The 16,231-nt window shown below is 44.0% G+C and overlaps 2 protein-coding genes across 4 annotated transcripts in view; one reads left to right on the plus strand and one right to left on the minus strand.

Moving 5' to 3' along the window:
- LOC119649525 (protein FAM135B) overlaps positions 1 to 16,231 on the plus strand; it is a 184,849-nt gene that overhangs the window by 127,646 nt on the left and 40,972 nt on the right. The window lies entirely within an intron of this gene.
- LOC119649527 (rRNA 2'-O-methyltransferase fibrillarin-like) lies at positions 10,534 to 11,259 on the minus strand. Its single transcript, XM_038051714.1, has 2 exons — positions 11,121 to 11,259; positions 10,534 to 11,017 (listed from the first exon to the last, which is right to left on the minus strand). The coding sequence occupies exon 2, from the start codon at positions 11,010 to 11,012 to the stop codon at positions 10,608 to 10,610; it is 405 nt and encodes a 134-aa protein (XP_037907642.1). The 5' UTR covers positions 11,013 to 11,017; positions 11,121 to 11,259; the 3' UTR covers positions 10,534 to 10,607.

The raw sequence follows: 16,231 nt of genomic DNA on the forward strand, positions 1-16,231 counted from the left end.
CCGAAAATAAAGCCCCAGGTTTAGACGGCATTCCGAATAAAGCACTGACAGTGACCGTCGAGACATTTCCAAGGTGGTTCTCTGAAATATTTACGACGTGCCTCATAGATGACATTTTCCCGGAAGAGTGGCGGAAACAGAAGCTTGTGCTAATCCCGAAGCCAAATAAACCTTTGGGTGATCCTTCGTCTTATAGACCTATGTGCCTGCTAAACGGCATCGGCAAATTTTTGGAACGGGTCGTCTTCAATAGGCTTGTACCAATCACAGAAATGGTGGGTGGTCTCTCAGACTGACAGTTCGGATTCCGAAAGGCAAGATCTACTGTCAATGCCATCAGCACTGTGACGGAAATTGCGAAAAAAAGCAATGGAGGCCAATAAATTTTGCGCGGTAGTTACTCTCGACGTGAAGAATGCCTTTAATACGGCAAAGTGGAGCAAAATAATTGCGGCTTTAGCCAAATTAGGCGCTCCTAAATATCTGGTGCACATAGTCATGGAATTTTTCCGGGAGAGGATATTGTGTTACGATTCAGACGATGGACCGAAGACGTATACAACAACCTGCGGTCCTCTCCTGTGGATAATAATGTATGACGGAATTTTAAAGTTGCAACTACCCAAAGGAGTGACAATCATTGGCTTCGCAGACGATATCGGAGTAACTACAGTCGCCCAAGACATTGATGAGATCGACGTACTCACAAACGGGGCAATTTTTGAAATCAGGTCTTGGCTAGAGGAAGCTGGTCTGACACTCGCGGAGCATAAAACCGAGGCAGTTTTGATTACAAAGCGAAGGAAGCAGACGTCGATAAAGATCAGGATTGGAGAACACATAATACAGTCGCAGCCAACGCTTAAGCACCTAGGAGTCATGGTTGACCAAAGACTGAAATTCAAGTCTCATCTTGAAAATTTAGCAACCAAGGCTTCCGGAGTGGCTACATTGTTGGCAAGAATGTTGCCAAATATAGGTGGTCCTAGGCAAAGCCGTCGGCTCCTGACCTCGAGTGTTGTTAGCTCCATCTTGCTTTATGAAGCTCTAGTCTGGGCATCGTCTTTGAAGGTGGAAGCAAACAGAAGAAAAATCGCAGCGCCATACCCATTTGAGCGCACTACGTACACCATGCGCTTAGCGTACAACTTCAGATGAAGCAGCTTGTGTGATAGCCGGCATGATCCCCATCGACATCTTGGCGAACGAGGGCCGACGTTTCATCTTTACCTCTGCATATTTGTTCCAAGGAAATTTTTTACCTAAAATGACTCTTCTTCTACAGAGAATTGAAGGATTTTACCCCTCATCTCTGGAAAGCGAAGTCCATCCTTCTTGTAAACATTATCGATGTGATTTTATTTAGATTTAATGAAAGTTCATGCCTGAGGCACCAACTTTCCACCAAATAAACGGCACGTTATATATTTCAACATTCCGAGACCCCGATCAACAGCTAGCATAGCCACGTCTTCAGCATAAGCTTGGTCGTGAATTGACCAGTTTTTATAGTTCTCATAATAGTGTGTCGATCAACACACTGCACAGAGGTGACCATAACACACTTCCTTGGGGGCATTCCATTGCTTCTGCTGTTAGTTAAGGATCAACCCCACTTTACCACACAGTAACCTCTGCGTTAGCATATCATAGGTCGACTTAATTAAAGTTTCATCAACACCAAGCAGTACCTTAACCTTCTACCACGCGATAGGTCCGTAGCCCCTCGCAAGGCTTTCGTCTTAATAGCTATGCAAAGACTGCCAATTCTCTCCCTGCTACTTCCATCACCTGTTCTCCCGGCTAGTGTACATCCAAGAGAGCCACTACAGACTCAACTCTGCAGTTCGTAAAGGTACCATCTACTTTTTCAGGAGAGTTCTTTTAAAGACTCGACAGAGTCTTGAAGTCTCCCTTTCTCCTTCTAGTTCCTTACAATATGCTCTATAGGCATATCTCTGCGAACGTTTTGCGAGCCTCTTATATTCACGCTGTGAATTCCAGAATTTTCAATAGTTTTCATTCTTATTCTTTTGCAAGCACGATTCAGGAGTCGTAAGAGTAATTTCCTGAGTCTTTGCAGGTCTACCACTTGGACCTCGCGAAATAGAACAAACGTCTTCAAAGCACTTTAAAAGTGTGCGATTCAGAATTTCAAATTGATGTTCGAGCACCAAAGGAGAAATTCATTGAACTTTGTCCAATTCTTTTTCCTAGGATTCCGTCTTGATATTACAGACTGTTCGCCTGCAACAGTCAGGCTAAGTTTTAAGTATTTCGACAGTGAGACTTCATCTATTATACATCCTCCAGTCTCTAATCAATTTTAACACCTTTGTAGTGCAGATTGTTAGGTAAATTCACGAATGCTTGACCCACGCTACTTTCGCAGTCATCAGACCAGCTGAAGCACTACTACCACAACATATATATGCTCAGCATTCGCATCACAACCTATTAAGATTTCAAGTTCACTTAATTCTGCATACACTACCACTTAGTCCTTGCCTCGGCAGGGGACACAAAGAATCACAGGGTAAGTAAGCATAGGCAACTACGACTTATCTCCTCTTTCCATTAACCTGGTATTGTAAATTGATCGCAACTAGGTCCAGGGAACAAAATTGTCTCAGCATGGTTGCCTCTAACAATTTTGACATCGGGCGCCGGCAGCCTCAAGGATGGATTTCCTAAAACAAAGCCATGGCTCTTGTACCAGAAATATATAAGAGTGGTCCTACAACTTTGCGGCTTTGATGCCAATGGACAAGAAGAGGCTTCGGCATACTGCAGCTTAGTTTCACTAACCTCTGTATTTGCAGAGATAAGTGTAGTATAATGTGAAAACCGCCGCCAACTAAAAGGTCTGCTGGGTCCAGTGTAGATCTCACTGGGGTTACCAGCGGGCTCTCTCCTTCCGCCGAAAGATCCCCTTTCTTGCGTCCAATTTCTCAGGATATTACCAAGCTTGGTAGTGTAGCAATATCTTTGCAGTACTTTCCGCTAAGGCTTTGCCAAGTTCAAGGTGTCCGAGCTGCATAGATCTGCTTCCACATACCGGTGTACACCAGTTATGAACATATCACCAGCTTGCTTTTTTCCACGGAGGAGAAAGTTCTGATCGGCCAGTCTGTAGTCGCCTCTCATTTGTGGTTGAAATTTCATTCTGCCAAGCCTTCCTCTCTCATTTTCTCGAAGAACTGGAACAATCTCACCAACTGGCCGGCCATAATCAGTTCCTCTCATTAAAGGTGTTGCTATGCTATCCTTTCTGGCTGACCGCGTAGAAGAAACTCGGTGCAGTCTTTCCACTGAAGTAGAGAGCATATCTCTCTCTCCGTTTGAGAACATGAATCTGATGAGGCCTTCAAAATATAGAGAGATCTTTTACTCATCTTCGGAGTTTTCTGAATGACTTTATATCGACCTCAGTCCTCAATTAGGAAACGCGCTAGACACGACATATGTACCAAACTCTCAATATCATGTTAATGATATAATTACCCACGTATGTCAACTACGTATATCGCTATGTCCTGGATGGCACACGTCTCAGCAAAGAGCTCCCAACACACAGCCGCTCGACAAATGCAAATCGACAAATGGCTTCACGTGTTTACTGTACAGTGCCTTCGACTTGCATTCATCGATCAGCTCATCGATCAGCTCTTGATCTGACATCCCACTCAGAAGATTGAAAGATCGATCCTTCAAATTAGGTGGAATCAGTCCACAGTCTGCCTTACAGACAGCCGCATGCAAGGAACTCGTCTGCTCTTTGCTGTAAAAATAAGTGCGCAACGAGTCGACAGTGATGTTGTGCCGCCATGTCAACCACGTCCCCACCTCCGATTACACGAGGCAGGTTCATCCGCTCCACGGTAGAGTTTGGATGATGCATTCAGAATTTGGACATAGTTGTCCGTATTCCCCGCTGGACATTTTCCAGATCGGTTTTCGTCCATGGCTACATTCCCAATGCATAAGCCAGTGGAAGGATAGCGGTTACATTCAATGTTCTTATTTTATTCTTCCCCGAGAGATGCGATTTGAGTACCAACTTTACACGTCGCAAGAATTCGGACAGCAGAGCATCCTTCAGATGAAGAACTCGAGCATGGTATTTGTAGAAATTTTTCGTACCAGAAATTCTACACCCGATCCAGACCAGAGCCCCTCCAGTTCTTCGAGCTGTTTATGGCTTGTCGAACTTCCTCTTCGGTAACATCCGCAAAATTCATGCCTGGCATAGTGGCATGGAGGATGCCTTCGGCAGTGATACACTCAGTATGCTCGGAGGGTAACCCCCAAAGTCCACCCCAATATTCTTTCACTTCTGCCATCGAACACTCTGTTGGAATTCGTTGAGTGTTTTTCCGAAGTTCCTCGCGTAAGTTGAATTGTGGACGCGTCTGGAGTGATTTTCGCCATACCGTCGTATGTAAAATACTGTAAACTTATTCACTTTATCATTGCCTACTATGTAATATTTTCTCTAAAAATACTGTAAACTTATTCACTTTATCATTGCCTACTATGTAATATTTTCTCTAAAAATACTGTAAACTTATTCACTTTATCATTGCCTACTATGTAATATTTTCTCTAAAAATACTGTAAACTTATTCACTTTATCATTGCCTACTATGTAATATTTTTCCTAAAATACTGTAAATTGATATGTACCGGCCTACTAAGTATAGGTAAAAATTGTATAAAAAAGGAAATATAAATTAAAAATACGTAGTTCGTTGGAACTATCAAACTCAAGCTTAACGTGTTTCATTCTGTGGAGTCCAAGCAATTCGCTGCTCCCATAATTTACACTGCTTGATTAGGTCATTGTGGAGTTCAGGCAATTGCTGCTCCCATAGCTGGTTAGTCTGGAGTTTTGGCATTTAGCTGCTCCGACTAACCATAATCTAATCTAGAAAGAAAGAAGAATAAGGTATTGCCAAGTGGACTGGCAACAATCACATAAGGTGGCACATCACAGGGATTGCCAAGTGGACTGGCAACAACCACATAAGGTGACACATCACACGTAACCGACTGCACATGACAAAAAATTTCTGCTTTAATGTGTCCAGCATTTCAGTTATCATTGCTCAAGGGTCAGAGACCACTGCACAGCTGAAGGCCAGAGCCGATGTTGCTGCATCAATTCCATATAGGGCAAAACCCTTCCCCTACTTAACCGCTTCTGTTCCCATTTCTTCCCTGCCCTTACCCACTCCAGACCAGCAGGTTTCCCACTCTTCTTTCCTTCTTGTAAATCTTGAAGTTATTATAGGCTTGCTTATCTCTGCTCACTGGGTGTTTCAAAGTGTTACATTTATTCACAAAAAGGTCCACCTGTTCTTGTAGTAGCTTATCCACCTGACCATCACCTGTCCCCATAGCAAGGATAATAGTCATCTGCGTATTGGTATATGTCAGTTGAGTCATTGAGTTTTAAGTGAAACGAGGTTGTGTACAGATCGAAAAGTACCGGGCTTACAACACTTCTTTGGGGTCCACTGTTTACCGAGTACGACCACTCATTCAACTTCGGCTCCCTGTATTCCAGGAAGCGCAGGGTCCAAGAGTTTATGTCAGTTGGCACGTTTTTCTCTCTCATAGTTTCGCAAGAAAGAATACATCGACCCTTTCGTCCGCGTTGCTGACGTCAAAAGACACCAATTTCACAACTCTGCCCTTACTCTTGGCTACAGGTACTCTCAGCAACAAATCGTTTAAGCACATAAGAATTTTGGGGAAAGTGTTTATTGGGGAGATAGGTCTGAAGTTCATGGTATTGTTCAGATCAATGTGTTTTTTGGGTGTTGGAATAGTCTTAACTGCTCTCCATTCTTGTGGTGTTTAGAGCTCCTTCCAAGCCCCATCAAGCGCACTCAGAAAGTGTAATTTGCTTTCTTCATTCAGCCAGTTTACATAAAAGTAAAGTATCTTATCATTCCCTGGAGCGGACTGTATCTTGTGCTTAGAGAGAACTTTGCAGACATCATCCATGTTGAAGTCTGTATTGCAATAGGTGACATAAGCTGCTGCCATAGTTGCCTTCTACCTCTGTGAGAAATTTTTGCTTCTTGTCTTTATCCCATGATATCAGTTGTCTGAGCCCTTCCTGAAAGTTTTCGAACTCCCTGATCTTTAGCCAGAACTGTTTGGTGTTGGGCTGGTTCGACATTTCTTACTTTGTATGTCGCCAACTTGATCTGATCCTGTATTTGAACCGTGAAGTTCCTCAGATCATTTTGGGAGTGTAGGCTCTGAATCAATTCCCTACGTTTGATGTTAGCTACTCCGCAGGCATCTTTCAGCTTGACATCTAGGCTCTGTATCAAGGTAGGTTTGTGTCAAATGTTTCCCAGTTCCAGGACGTGGCTACTATGATATATTTGTTATTGATATATCCGGTACTGAAGACTTGCACACTCCGGCGTATGTTATCGGCGAAAATGTGACCTCCCTATTATTCAGTGGTCTTTATTACAGACGCTATTAATAAGGACGTTACCTTACCGAGTCTCCAAAGGCAATAACTCTGGAATTAGTACTTTCCGAAATCGGTATTAGTTTGGACATTGCTTGCAAAGGGGAGAAGTCCAGGTTACGAAATGGGTCAGTTACTTCAAAGAACCATTCTCAGCAGCTACCCAACCAAAATATCTGAAAAGAAATATGGTGGTCTGTGCACATGATACCTAGGCCTCAAAATACTCAATATAACGATACTTGTGTAAATAAAGCTAATAATAGTATACTTCCATATTTTTTAAAACTACATTTTCTAGAAATTGACTGGGAAACCCCCTTAAGTTTATTCCAAAATCATCAAGTTTTGTAGCAATATAGACTATACTATCATCATCATCAACGGTGCAACAACCTGTATCCGATCTAAGCCTGCATTGATAAGGAACTCCAGACATCCCGGTTTTACGCCGAGGTCCACCAATTCGATATCCCTAAAAGTTGTCTGGCGTTCTGACTTACATGACCGCTCAATCTCACGCAGGGTCTGGCTCGTCTTCCTTTTCTACCATAGATATTGCCTTTATAGGCTTTCCGGGTGGGATCATCCTCATCCATACGGATTAAGTGACCCGCCTACCGTAACCTATTGAGCCGGATTTTATCCACAACCGGACGGTCATGGTATCGCTCATAGGTTTCGCCGTTATGTAAGCTACGGAATCGGTCATCTCATGTAGGAGGCCAAAAATTCTTCGGAAGATTCTTCTCTCGAACGCGACCAAGAGTTCGCAATTTTTCGTACTAAGAACCCGTCTCCGAGGAATACATGAGGACTGGCAAGACCATTGTCTTGTACAGTAAGAGTTTTGACCCTATGGTGAGACGTTTCGAGCGAAACAGTTTTTGTAAGCTGAAATAGGCTCTGTTGGCTAACAACAATCGTGCGCGGATTTCATCATCGTAGCTGTTATCGGTTGTGATTTTCGACCCTAGATAGGAGAAATTATCAACGGTCTCAAAGTTGTAGTCACCAGTCTTTATTCTTCCCGTTTGACCAGTGCGGCTTGATGTTGTTGGTTTAGTTGGTTTTCAGTGTTGACGTTGCCACCACATACTTTCTCTTGCATTCATTGATGTGCAGCCAAAGATCTCGCGCCGATATCCGCCTGCTCGATCTGGATGATGACAGTTTGTACGTCTCGGGTGGTTCTTCCCATGATGTCGATATCGGCCGCATAGTTCAGTAGTTGGGTGGACTTAAAGAGGATCGTATCTCTTGTATTTACATCAGCATCACGGATCACTTTCTCGAAGGCCAGGTTAAAGAGGGCGCATGATATGGCATCCCATTGTCGTAGACCGTTGTTGATGTCAAATCGTCTTGAGAATCATCCTGCTGTTTTTATCTGGCCTCGCACATTGGTAGTCAATCTTATCTATTTCGTTGGGATACCGAATTCTCTCATGGTCGTGTCCAGTTTTACCCTGGCTATGCTATCATAGGCGGCTTTAAAGTCGATGAAAAGATGGTGCAACTGATGTCCATATTCCACCAGTTTTTCCATCGCTTGCCGTAGAGAGAAAATCTGATCTGTTGCTGATTTGCCTGGAGTGAAGCCTCTTTCGTATGGGCCAATGAGCCCATGGGCGGGGAGCGTATGGGGCTATCCGGCCTAGCAAGATAGCGGAGAATATCTTATAGATGGTACTTAGTAACGTGATACCTCCATAATTGCTGCACTCTGTGATATCTCCCTTTTTATGTATGAGACAGATAATGCTTCTTTTCCAGTCGTCACACATTGATTCGGTGTCCCATACCTTGAGCATAAGTTGATGAACCACTTGGTGTAATTGGTTGCCTCCATATTTAACCAATTCGGCTGTAATTACATCGGCTCCACCCGACTTATGATTTTTAAGCCGATGAATAGCGGGGACTGTTTATTCTATGCTTGGTGCTGGCAGAATTGTCGGTCGTCATTAGTTGGCAGGACCTCCAAATCGCCGATGTTCTGGTTATTCAGTAGTTCATCAAAGTACTCAACCCATCGCTCCAGTATGTCCATTCTGTCGGAAATCAGATTTCCCTCTTTGTCTCGGTTGTTTCGGCAGGATGAACATCGAGGTGTGTAAGGCTTCATCCTGCTAACTTGTTGGTAAAAGTTGCACGCCTGGTGCGGTTGCTCCCTGTACTTTTCCAGTTCACAGACCTATTAGTTCTCCCAGACTTCTTTTTTCCGTCTGTGAAGTCGCTTTTCCGCTCGACGGAGTTCGTGATAAGTCTCCACGCGTGCCCCGCGTCCTTTGAGAATGCAACATTACCCGGTATGCGGCATTCTTCCGTTCCGTTGCTAGCTTTTATTCATCGTCAAACCAGCCGTTCCGACTCCTTTTGCGCCTGGGGCCAAGTATGTTTGTGGCCGTATCCATGATAACGTTCTTCAGGTGATTGCGAAGATCATTTGTTGATGCTTCATCTCCACGTCCTCTGTTAACTGCCGTTATTGCGGCATCCTTTTCCCTCTTATAGGTGTCGCGAAGGGTTGTGTTGTGGATAGCTTCAGTGTTCACTCTCACCTGATTTTCAGAGGGGATTCTAGGTGGTATTGTTATTCGAGCTCGGAGCACCATGCCAGCGAGATAGTGGTCCGAGTCTATATTGGCCCCCCTATATGTTCTGACATTTATCAAGACTGAGAGGTGGCGGCGTTCAATCAGCACGTGGTCAATTTGGTTGAGAGTGGAGGCCCACGTTTGTTTGTGGACCGCTTTCCGCGCAAACCAGGTACTTCCAACAACCATTTAGTGTGACACTACTAGTTGAATAATCCGCAGTCCGTTTGTATTTTGATGTAAGCTATGGGAGCCAACGTATCGCCTGAATACGGACTCCTTCCCTACTTGGCTGTTAAAATCCCCAAGTATGATTTTGATATCATACTTGGGACAGGCTTCGAAGGTCCGCTCAACTGCCTCGTAGAAGGTATCCTTCTCCGACTCTGCAGTCTCCTCTGTAGTGGCGCGAACGTTAATGAAGCTTATATTTCTAAACTTGCCTCGCAAGCGCAGAGTGCATAGCCGTTCGCTTATGTTTTCAAAGCCGATAACAGCAGGTTTCATTTTTTGGCTGACTAAAAAACCTACACCAAGCACATGGTTTACTGGATAACCACTATAATATATGGTGTAGTGACTCTTCTCCAGAAAACCGATCCCTGTCCAACGCATCTCCTGTAACGCTGTTACATCAGCTCTATATTGGAACAGGCTATCGACTAGCTGCTCAGCAGCTTCATCTCTGTACAGGAAGCGCACGTTCCATGAGGAAATGCGCAAATCGTTATTCCTTTGTCGTTGCCGAGTTCGTCGTTGTGTTATCCGTCCAATTCAAGGCTCCTATTGTGGCTTCGTAAGAAGTTGTTTTCCGTGTAGGGTTGTCAGCCGTACCCAATCCCCAACCTGGAGGACCAGTTGGTACAATTTGTCCCGTTTATAGGCGCGGGAGACTCGCCTTCATCCTTCTCCGTCTGCAGCTTTTCGATAAAAAAGAGCTCCCAGCGGTCACCACGTGAAGGTGGAAATAGGTTTTGGTAGTAGAGCTGTTGATGTTGATTCAGCAGGTGTTTCCCAGGTTTTATGCTCCATCGTGGGTACCAAAGCACGTTGCGCCCAGGGACCTATACTACCCTTGGCCACCATTTTTTTGCGTGAGAAAATGTTATCCTATCTACATGTTATATCTTTTCTTTTTTTAATTTCTCTTGCATGGAAAGGCCCAATCATTCTTCATTGATACTTATTTGGCGCCGCCGTTACTTTACGTTATGAATGTAATTAATTCAAACCAAATTATTCTAGTAATAAGTAATATTTGGTACTATGGGCTGCCGAGTGTTAATATTTGATGTTGATGATGTACATCATATGCAAGGTTAGGGTAATGAATGTTGATGTCATATGAGTGATGTTTTTCGCACCTCTATAATCTATCTTTCTATCTAGCCAACTGCGTAAATATACTCATTTTATCTAATATTGAAACATTTTGAGTCAACTTAATAAAATTTTATTTTTCTGAGAAATTTCATTTCGAAGCAGCCGTTATTAAACCGGAACTGACGTATCTATCCACGACGATTCCTTGAATTTCTTGCGCGACCGTTTTGTCTTCCACGACGATTATTACCCGCCCGTCGACCTTGCCTTCGACCCCCTCGCTGACGTTGTCCACCTCGCCCAGACTGTCTTCCTTGTCCACCCCGCCCTCCACGTCCACCTCGACCACCTCGTCCCCCTCCACTTTGACGACGTCCTTGACCATTACCTCCAACGGCCCCTGGTTCCATACCACCGCTCGGTGCCGACGCTGCAACTGTTCCACCTGTACCCGTGCCCGTACCCGCACCCGTACTCGTTGCACTAGGTGCTGAAACTCCGCCGCCACCACCACCACCACCACCGCCGCCATAGCACTTTTCTGCCGCATATACCACCCACAATAATGACAAAAGTAAAAATAAGGTCCTCATTTCACCTGAAATTTCGAAATTATTTTATTCAATGCAGTTTCAGCTTATACTATGCAATTCTCCTTTCCTTAGGAAGAATTGGAGATATTCTCTCGACTTGAGACATACCTGATTTGAAATTTCCTCACTCGTCGATTTGCTGATAGACCACTCTTCTGAATGTGACACTCGAGTTAGAAAAGCTTCTTTTTATAGAAAATTGCATCCTAATTTGTGAATTTCCGGATATTTAAACAAATGATCACTGGCACCATCATCTCAGGAAAATATATTGACTTGTTTCAATATGTCTAAATAATCAACTAAATTAGAAAGGCTGAACTATCAAATTATGTAACCACAAATGGAAGAAGAATCAATTAGAAATAAATTTTTCCTCCAATTCGAAAAGCAAATAATATATTAAGTACATATCTACTTATGCTCGTTTAACTTACCGAAGAATAAACTCAGGCCGAAAATATCTTTTTATAAGAAACGAACTAAGAATCCCAAAAAAAGAGAATGCTGAACCTGAGTTAGGTTGAGGTTGCAGCTGCAGTTCTCTGCCCTACTAGCAAACGCCGGCTCAGTGGGCAAAGAAAGATGCTCAACCTTGAAGTAATGACTATCAGTCAAGCGACCCCACTACCGTTCCGTTCTACGCACTATACTGAAACGCCATACATAAAGGCGATACCGTCACCTTCAGTTCGACTCCTTCCGAGTAATTTTTTAAAAGTCCGCAGTCACTTCGGGTGGATTTACTATCCTTCTTCGGTAAAAATATTGCACTTCCTTTACTAGAACATCTCTAAAGAGAGGTATCACGAAGCTTCACTGCCTCACTTCATGTTATGCTAAATGCACTCTACACTTTAAGCACGATTAGATATGCTTTCTGTGGTCTACAATGCTAGTCACTGCTCCCATCCAAACAGGAACCGCATATAGCACCGATTACTATTACTGCAAGTGCGCAATCTTCAGATAGAACCGAACTCAACACAACAGCCAGGAAATACACAAACACAAGGATTGGCTTATCTATGTATCACAGGAGCAACAGCATCCCTGGAAGTCCTTCTGGGATTGACTTGACTACCTTTACATACAGATACAAAAAAGGAGGGTAATATTCACAATGCCCGGGGTTATCAGTGAAGTAGAAAGCTATCTAAATTGATGAAAAATTGACATTGTTACTAGGCAGCATCCCAAATTATTGATACCACAAAATACTTATGACCACGAACAACAAATGAAACTGGCAGAGCGTGGCAGTCACGTATCACTCAAGCCAATAACTGATTATCTGATACACTGACGGGTTCCTTACAACAGAGAGAGCTAATGCAGAGGTCACTGGTTCAACGAAAACATATTTTGAACCAATTGGAAAACACACTAGCATCTTTCAAATGAAAATATCTGCCATGGGTAAGAGTACCACCTTCACCCTGCAAAGGAACAATAGGATACAGAACATTGCTATTCTGACGCTAGTCCGTGAACTATTAAGACGTTTAGTTCCAACCAGGTTAACTCTAAACTAGCATGGGAATGTCTTAATATGCTGATTATGGTTCCAGGCCATATTAAGTCATAAGGCAAAGAGTTCTGCTCCGTAGTGCGGCACTTTTGTGGAATCCGAAAAGGGTTTCATAGCCATCTCAATAAATAAGAAAGAGGAGTAATTGAGGGAACTACACCTACTCGACCAACTTACCAGTATCAAAACAGTCGTGGATACACACGGGGAATATGAACTCAAATCTCCTTTAAAAAGCCTCGGTATCAAGGTAGGAACATTCACTGGTCATTGGAGGCTAAATTAGCACCTGGGGATGCTAAGGATATCTGTGGACTCTATCTGCAGATTCTGTGAGGAAAGGGACGAAACCTCCACACATGTTGTGAAACAATGTCCAACATTTGTGCAAAGTAGGCTAAGCCACCTTGGAAAATACTTAATAGCGGATGGCAGACTGAAACACCTAGAAGTAGGGAACATCTTAAAATATTGGTTGGTTATAGGGTTGTCGACATGCTTCAGGTGATAGGTCTCGGCAAGAAAGTGTGTAAACTTTTTTAAGTCGTACCTATATTACATTAGGGGAAGCGTTGAAGTTGCAAATGCAGGCATATTGGTTTTTGACCGTTACACAGCTCTTAGAAACACCATGATTTCTTATACAGCCTGTTGCTTATATACACGCACTGCGCCATTGAATACCTCTGCCAATACAGTTCGACCTTCGAGTGGTCTGCAAAAATGGATCCTTAGCCGCCTGGCAACAGCTGAGATTGATTTTTATTAATCTTATTCACCTGTCCGCGTCAGGGTTCTTCTATTTATCAAACGAACGGACATTCTTTCAGTCTCGCTTCTTTCTTTTGCTGGCATTTATCTATTCCTGGATCCCCCTTTTCTTGCGTATATTGAAGCTAACTTTTCCAGGTATTTGCAAATATATAAATAAGTCAATTATTGGTTCAGTCTGGAAATCCAAGCCTGTTCTTCCAATTGTCTTGTGAGGCAGCAACACGTTCCCGATTCTCCAAGTTTACGCGGGAATATTAGTTCTTCATGCCGGAATATTAGTCCTTCACGCCGGATTAGCAAGTAGACACGAGTGAACACACTACTGACTCCTTTTCTTTTGGTAAAGAATAGTGGCGGAGCCCCAAGGACTCATGACCAACTGCTAAAAGGACGGAAGGAAATTTGGGTCAACTGCGAAAACCAACATCTCATAGCATATAACGAATTGGGAAACAGCACAAAATCCTTGAGGAAATATGGCACTCAATTATTCTACGTTACGGAAAAATAAAAACTCCTTTCGACCAGAACCCCATTAACATTTGTTAGCGATAGTTTCCCAAAGGAATCGCCAAACTTGGAGAGAATTAACATCCTATCATTTAATAGGATCTACCCATTGATTTCCCTCCTAGGACCTTTTCAAAAGCATCATCATCATCATCAACGGCGCAACAACCGGTATCCGGTCTAGGCCTGCCTTAATAAGGAACTCCAGACATCCCGGTTTTGCGCCGAGGTCCACCAATTCGATATCCCTAAAAGCGGTCTGGTGTCCTGACCTACGCCATCGCTCCATCTTAGGCAGGGTCTGCCTCGTCTTCTTTTTCTTCTACCATAGATATTGCCCTTATAGACTTTCCGGGTGGGATCATCCTCATCCATACGGATTAAGTGACCCGCCCACCGTAACCTATTGAGCCGGATTTTATCCACAACCGAACGGTCATGGTATCGCTCATAGATTTCGTCATTGTGTAGGCTACGGAATGGTCCATCCTCATGTAGGGGGCCAAAAATTCTTCGGAGGATTCTTCTCTCGAACGCGGCCAAGAGTTCGCAATTTTTCTTGCTAAGAACCCAAGTTTCCGAGGAATACATGAGGACTGGCAAGATCATAGTCTTGTACAGTAAGAGCTTTGACCCTATGGTGAGACGTTTCGAGCGGAACAGTCTTTGTAAGCTGAAATAGGCTCTGTTGGCTGACAACATCCGTGCGCGGATTTCATCATCGTAGTTGTTATCGGTTGTGATTTTCGACCCTAGATAGGAGAAATTGTCAACGGTCTCAACGGGCTCCTATCCTTATTCTTCTTCGTGGTTGTGTTTGACCAGTGCGGTTTGATGTTGTTGGTTGATTCGTCTTCGGTGGTGACGTTGCCACCATATATTTTGTCTTGCCTTAATTGATGTGCAGCCCAAGATCTCGCGCCGCCTGCTCGATCTGGATGAAGGCAATTTGTACGTCTCGGGTGGTTCTTCCCATGATGTCGATATCGTCAGCATAGGCCAGTAGTTGGGTGGACTTGAAGAGGATCGTACCTCCTGCATTTACCTCGGCATCACGGATCACTTTCTCGGGGGCCAGGTTAAAGAGGACGCATGATAGCGCATCCCCTTGTCGTAGACCGTTGTTGATGTCGAATGGTCTTGAGAGTGATCCTGTTGCTTTTATCTGGCCTCACACATTGGTCAGGGTCAGCCTAATCAGTCTTATTAATTTCGTCGGGATACCAAATTCTCTCATGGCCGTGTACAGTTTTACCCTGGCTATGCTATCATAGGCGGCTTTAAAGTCGATGAACAGATGGTGCAACTGTTGTCCATATTCCAACAGTTTTTCCATCGCTTGCCGCAGAGAGAAAATCTGATCTGTTGCTGATTTGCCTGGAGTGAAGCTTCTTTAGTATGGGCCAATGATGTTTTGGGCGTATGGGGCTATCCGGCCTAGCAAGATAGTGGAGAATATCTTATAGATGGTACTCAGCAACGTAATACCTCTATAATTGCTGCACTGTGTGATATCTCCCTTTTTATGTATGAGACAGATTATGCCTCGTTGCCAATCGTCAGGCATTGATTCGCTGTCCCATACCTTGAGCACAAGTTGATGAACCACTTGGTGTAACTGGTCGCCTCCATATTTAACCAATTCGGCTGTAATTCCATCGGCTCCTGGCGACTTCTGATTTTTTAGCCGATGAATTGCACGGACTGTTTCTCCTAAACTTGGTGGTGGCAGTATTTGTCCGTCGTCTTCAGTTGGCGGGACCTCCAACTCGCCGATGTTCTGGTTGTTCAGTAGCTCATCGAAGTACTCAACCCACCGCTCTAATATGCCCATTCTGTCGGAAATCAGATTTCCCTCTTTGTCTCGGCAGGATGAGCATCGAGGTGTATAAGGTTTCATCCTGCTGACTTGTTGGTAAAACTTCCGCGCCTGATGCGGTTGCTCCCTGTACTTTTCTAGTTCACAGACTTGTTGGTTCTCCCAGGCTTCCTTTTTCCGTCTGTGAAGTCGCTTCTCCGCTCGACGGAGTTCGTGATAAGTCTCTGCGCGTGCCCGTGTTCTTTGAGAATGCAACATTACTCGGTATGCGGCATTCTTCCGTTCCGTTCCGTTGCTAACTTACATTCATCGTCAAACCAGCCGTTCCGACTCCTTTTGCGGCTGGAACCAAGTATGTTTGTGGCCGTATCCAAGATAACGTTCTTCAGGTGGTTGAGAAGATCATTTGGTGATGCTTCATCTCCAGGTCCTCTGTTCACTGCGGTTATTGCGGCATCCATTTCCCTCTTATAGGTGTCGCGGAGGGTTGTGTTGTGGATGGCTTCAGTGTTCACTCTCACCTGATTGTCAGAGGGGATTCTAGGTGGTATTGTTATTCGAGCTCGGAGCACCATGCCAACGAGA

Source organism: Hermetia illucens, chromosome 2, assembly GCF_905115235.1.
Source record: "Hermetia illucens chromosome 2, iHerIll2.2.curated.20191125, whole genome shotgun sequence".
NCBI lineage: Eukaryota > Metazoa > Arthropoda > Insecta > Diptera > Stratiomyidae > Hermetia > Hermetia illucens.

Coding starts and splice junctions, on each gene's coding strand:
- LOC119649527 (XM_038051714.1), bottom strand. CDS start 11,012: ATGAGGACCTTATTTTTACTTTTGTCATTATTGTGGGTGGTATATGCG.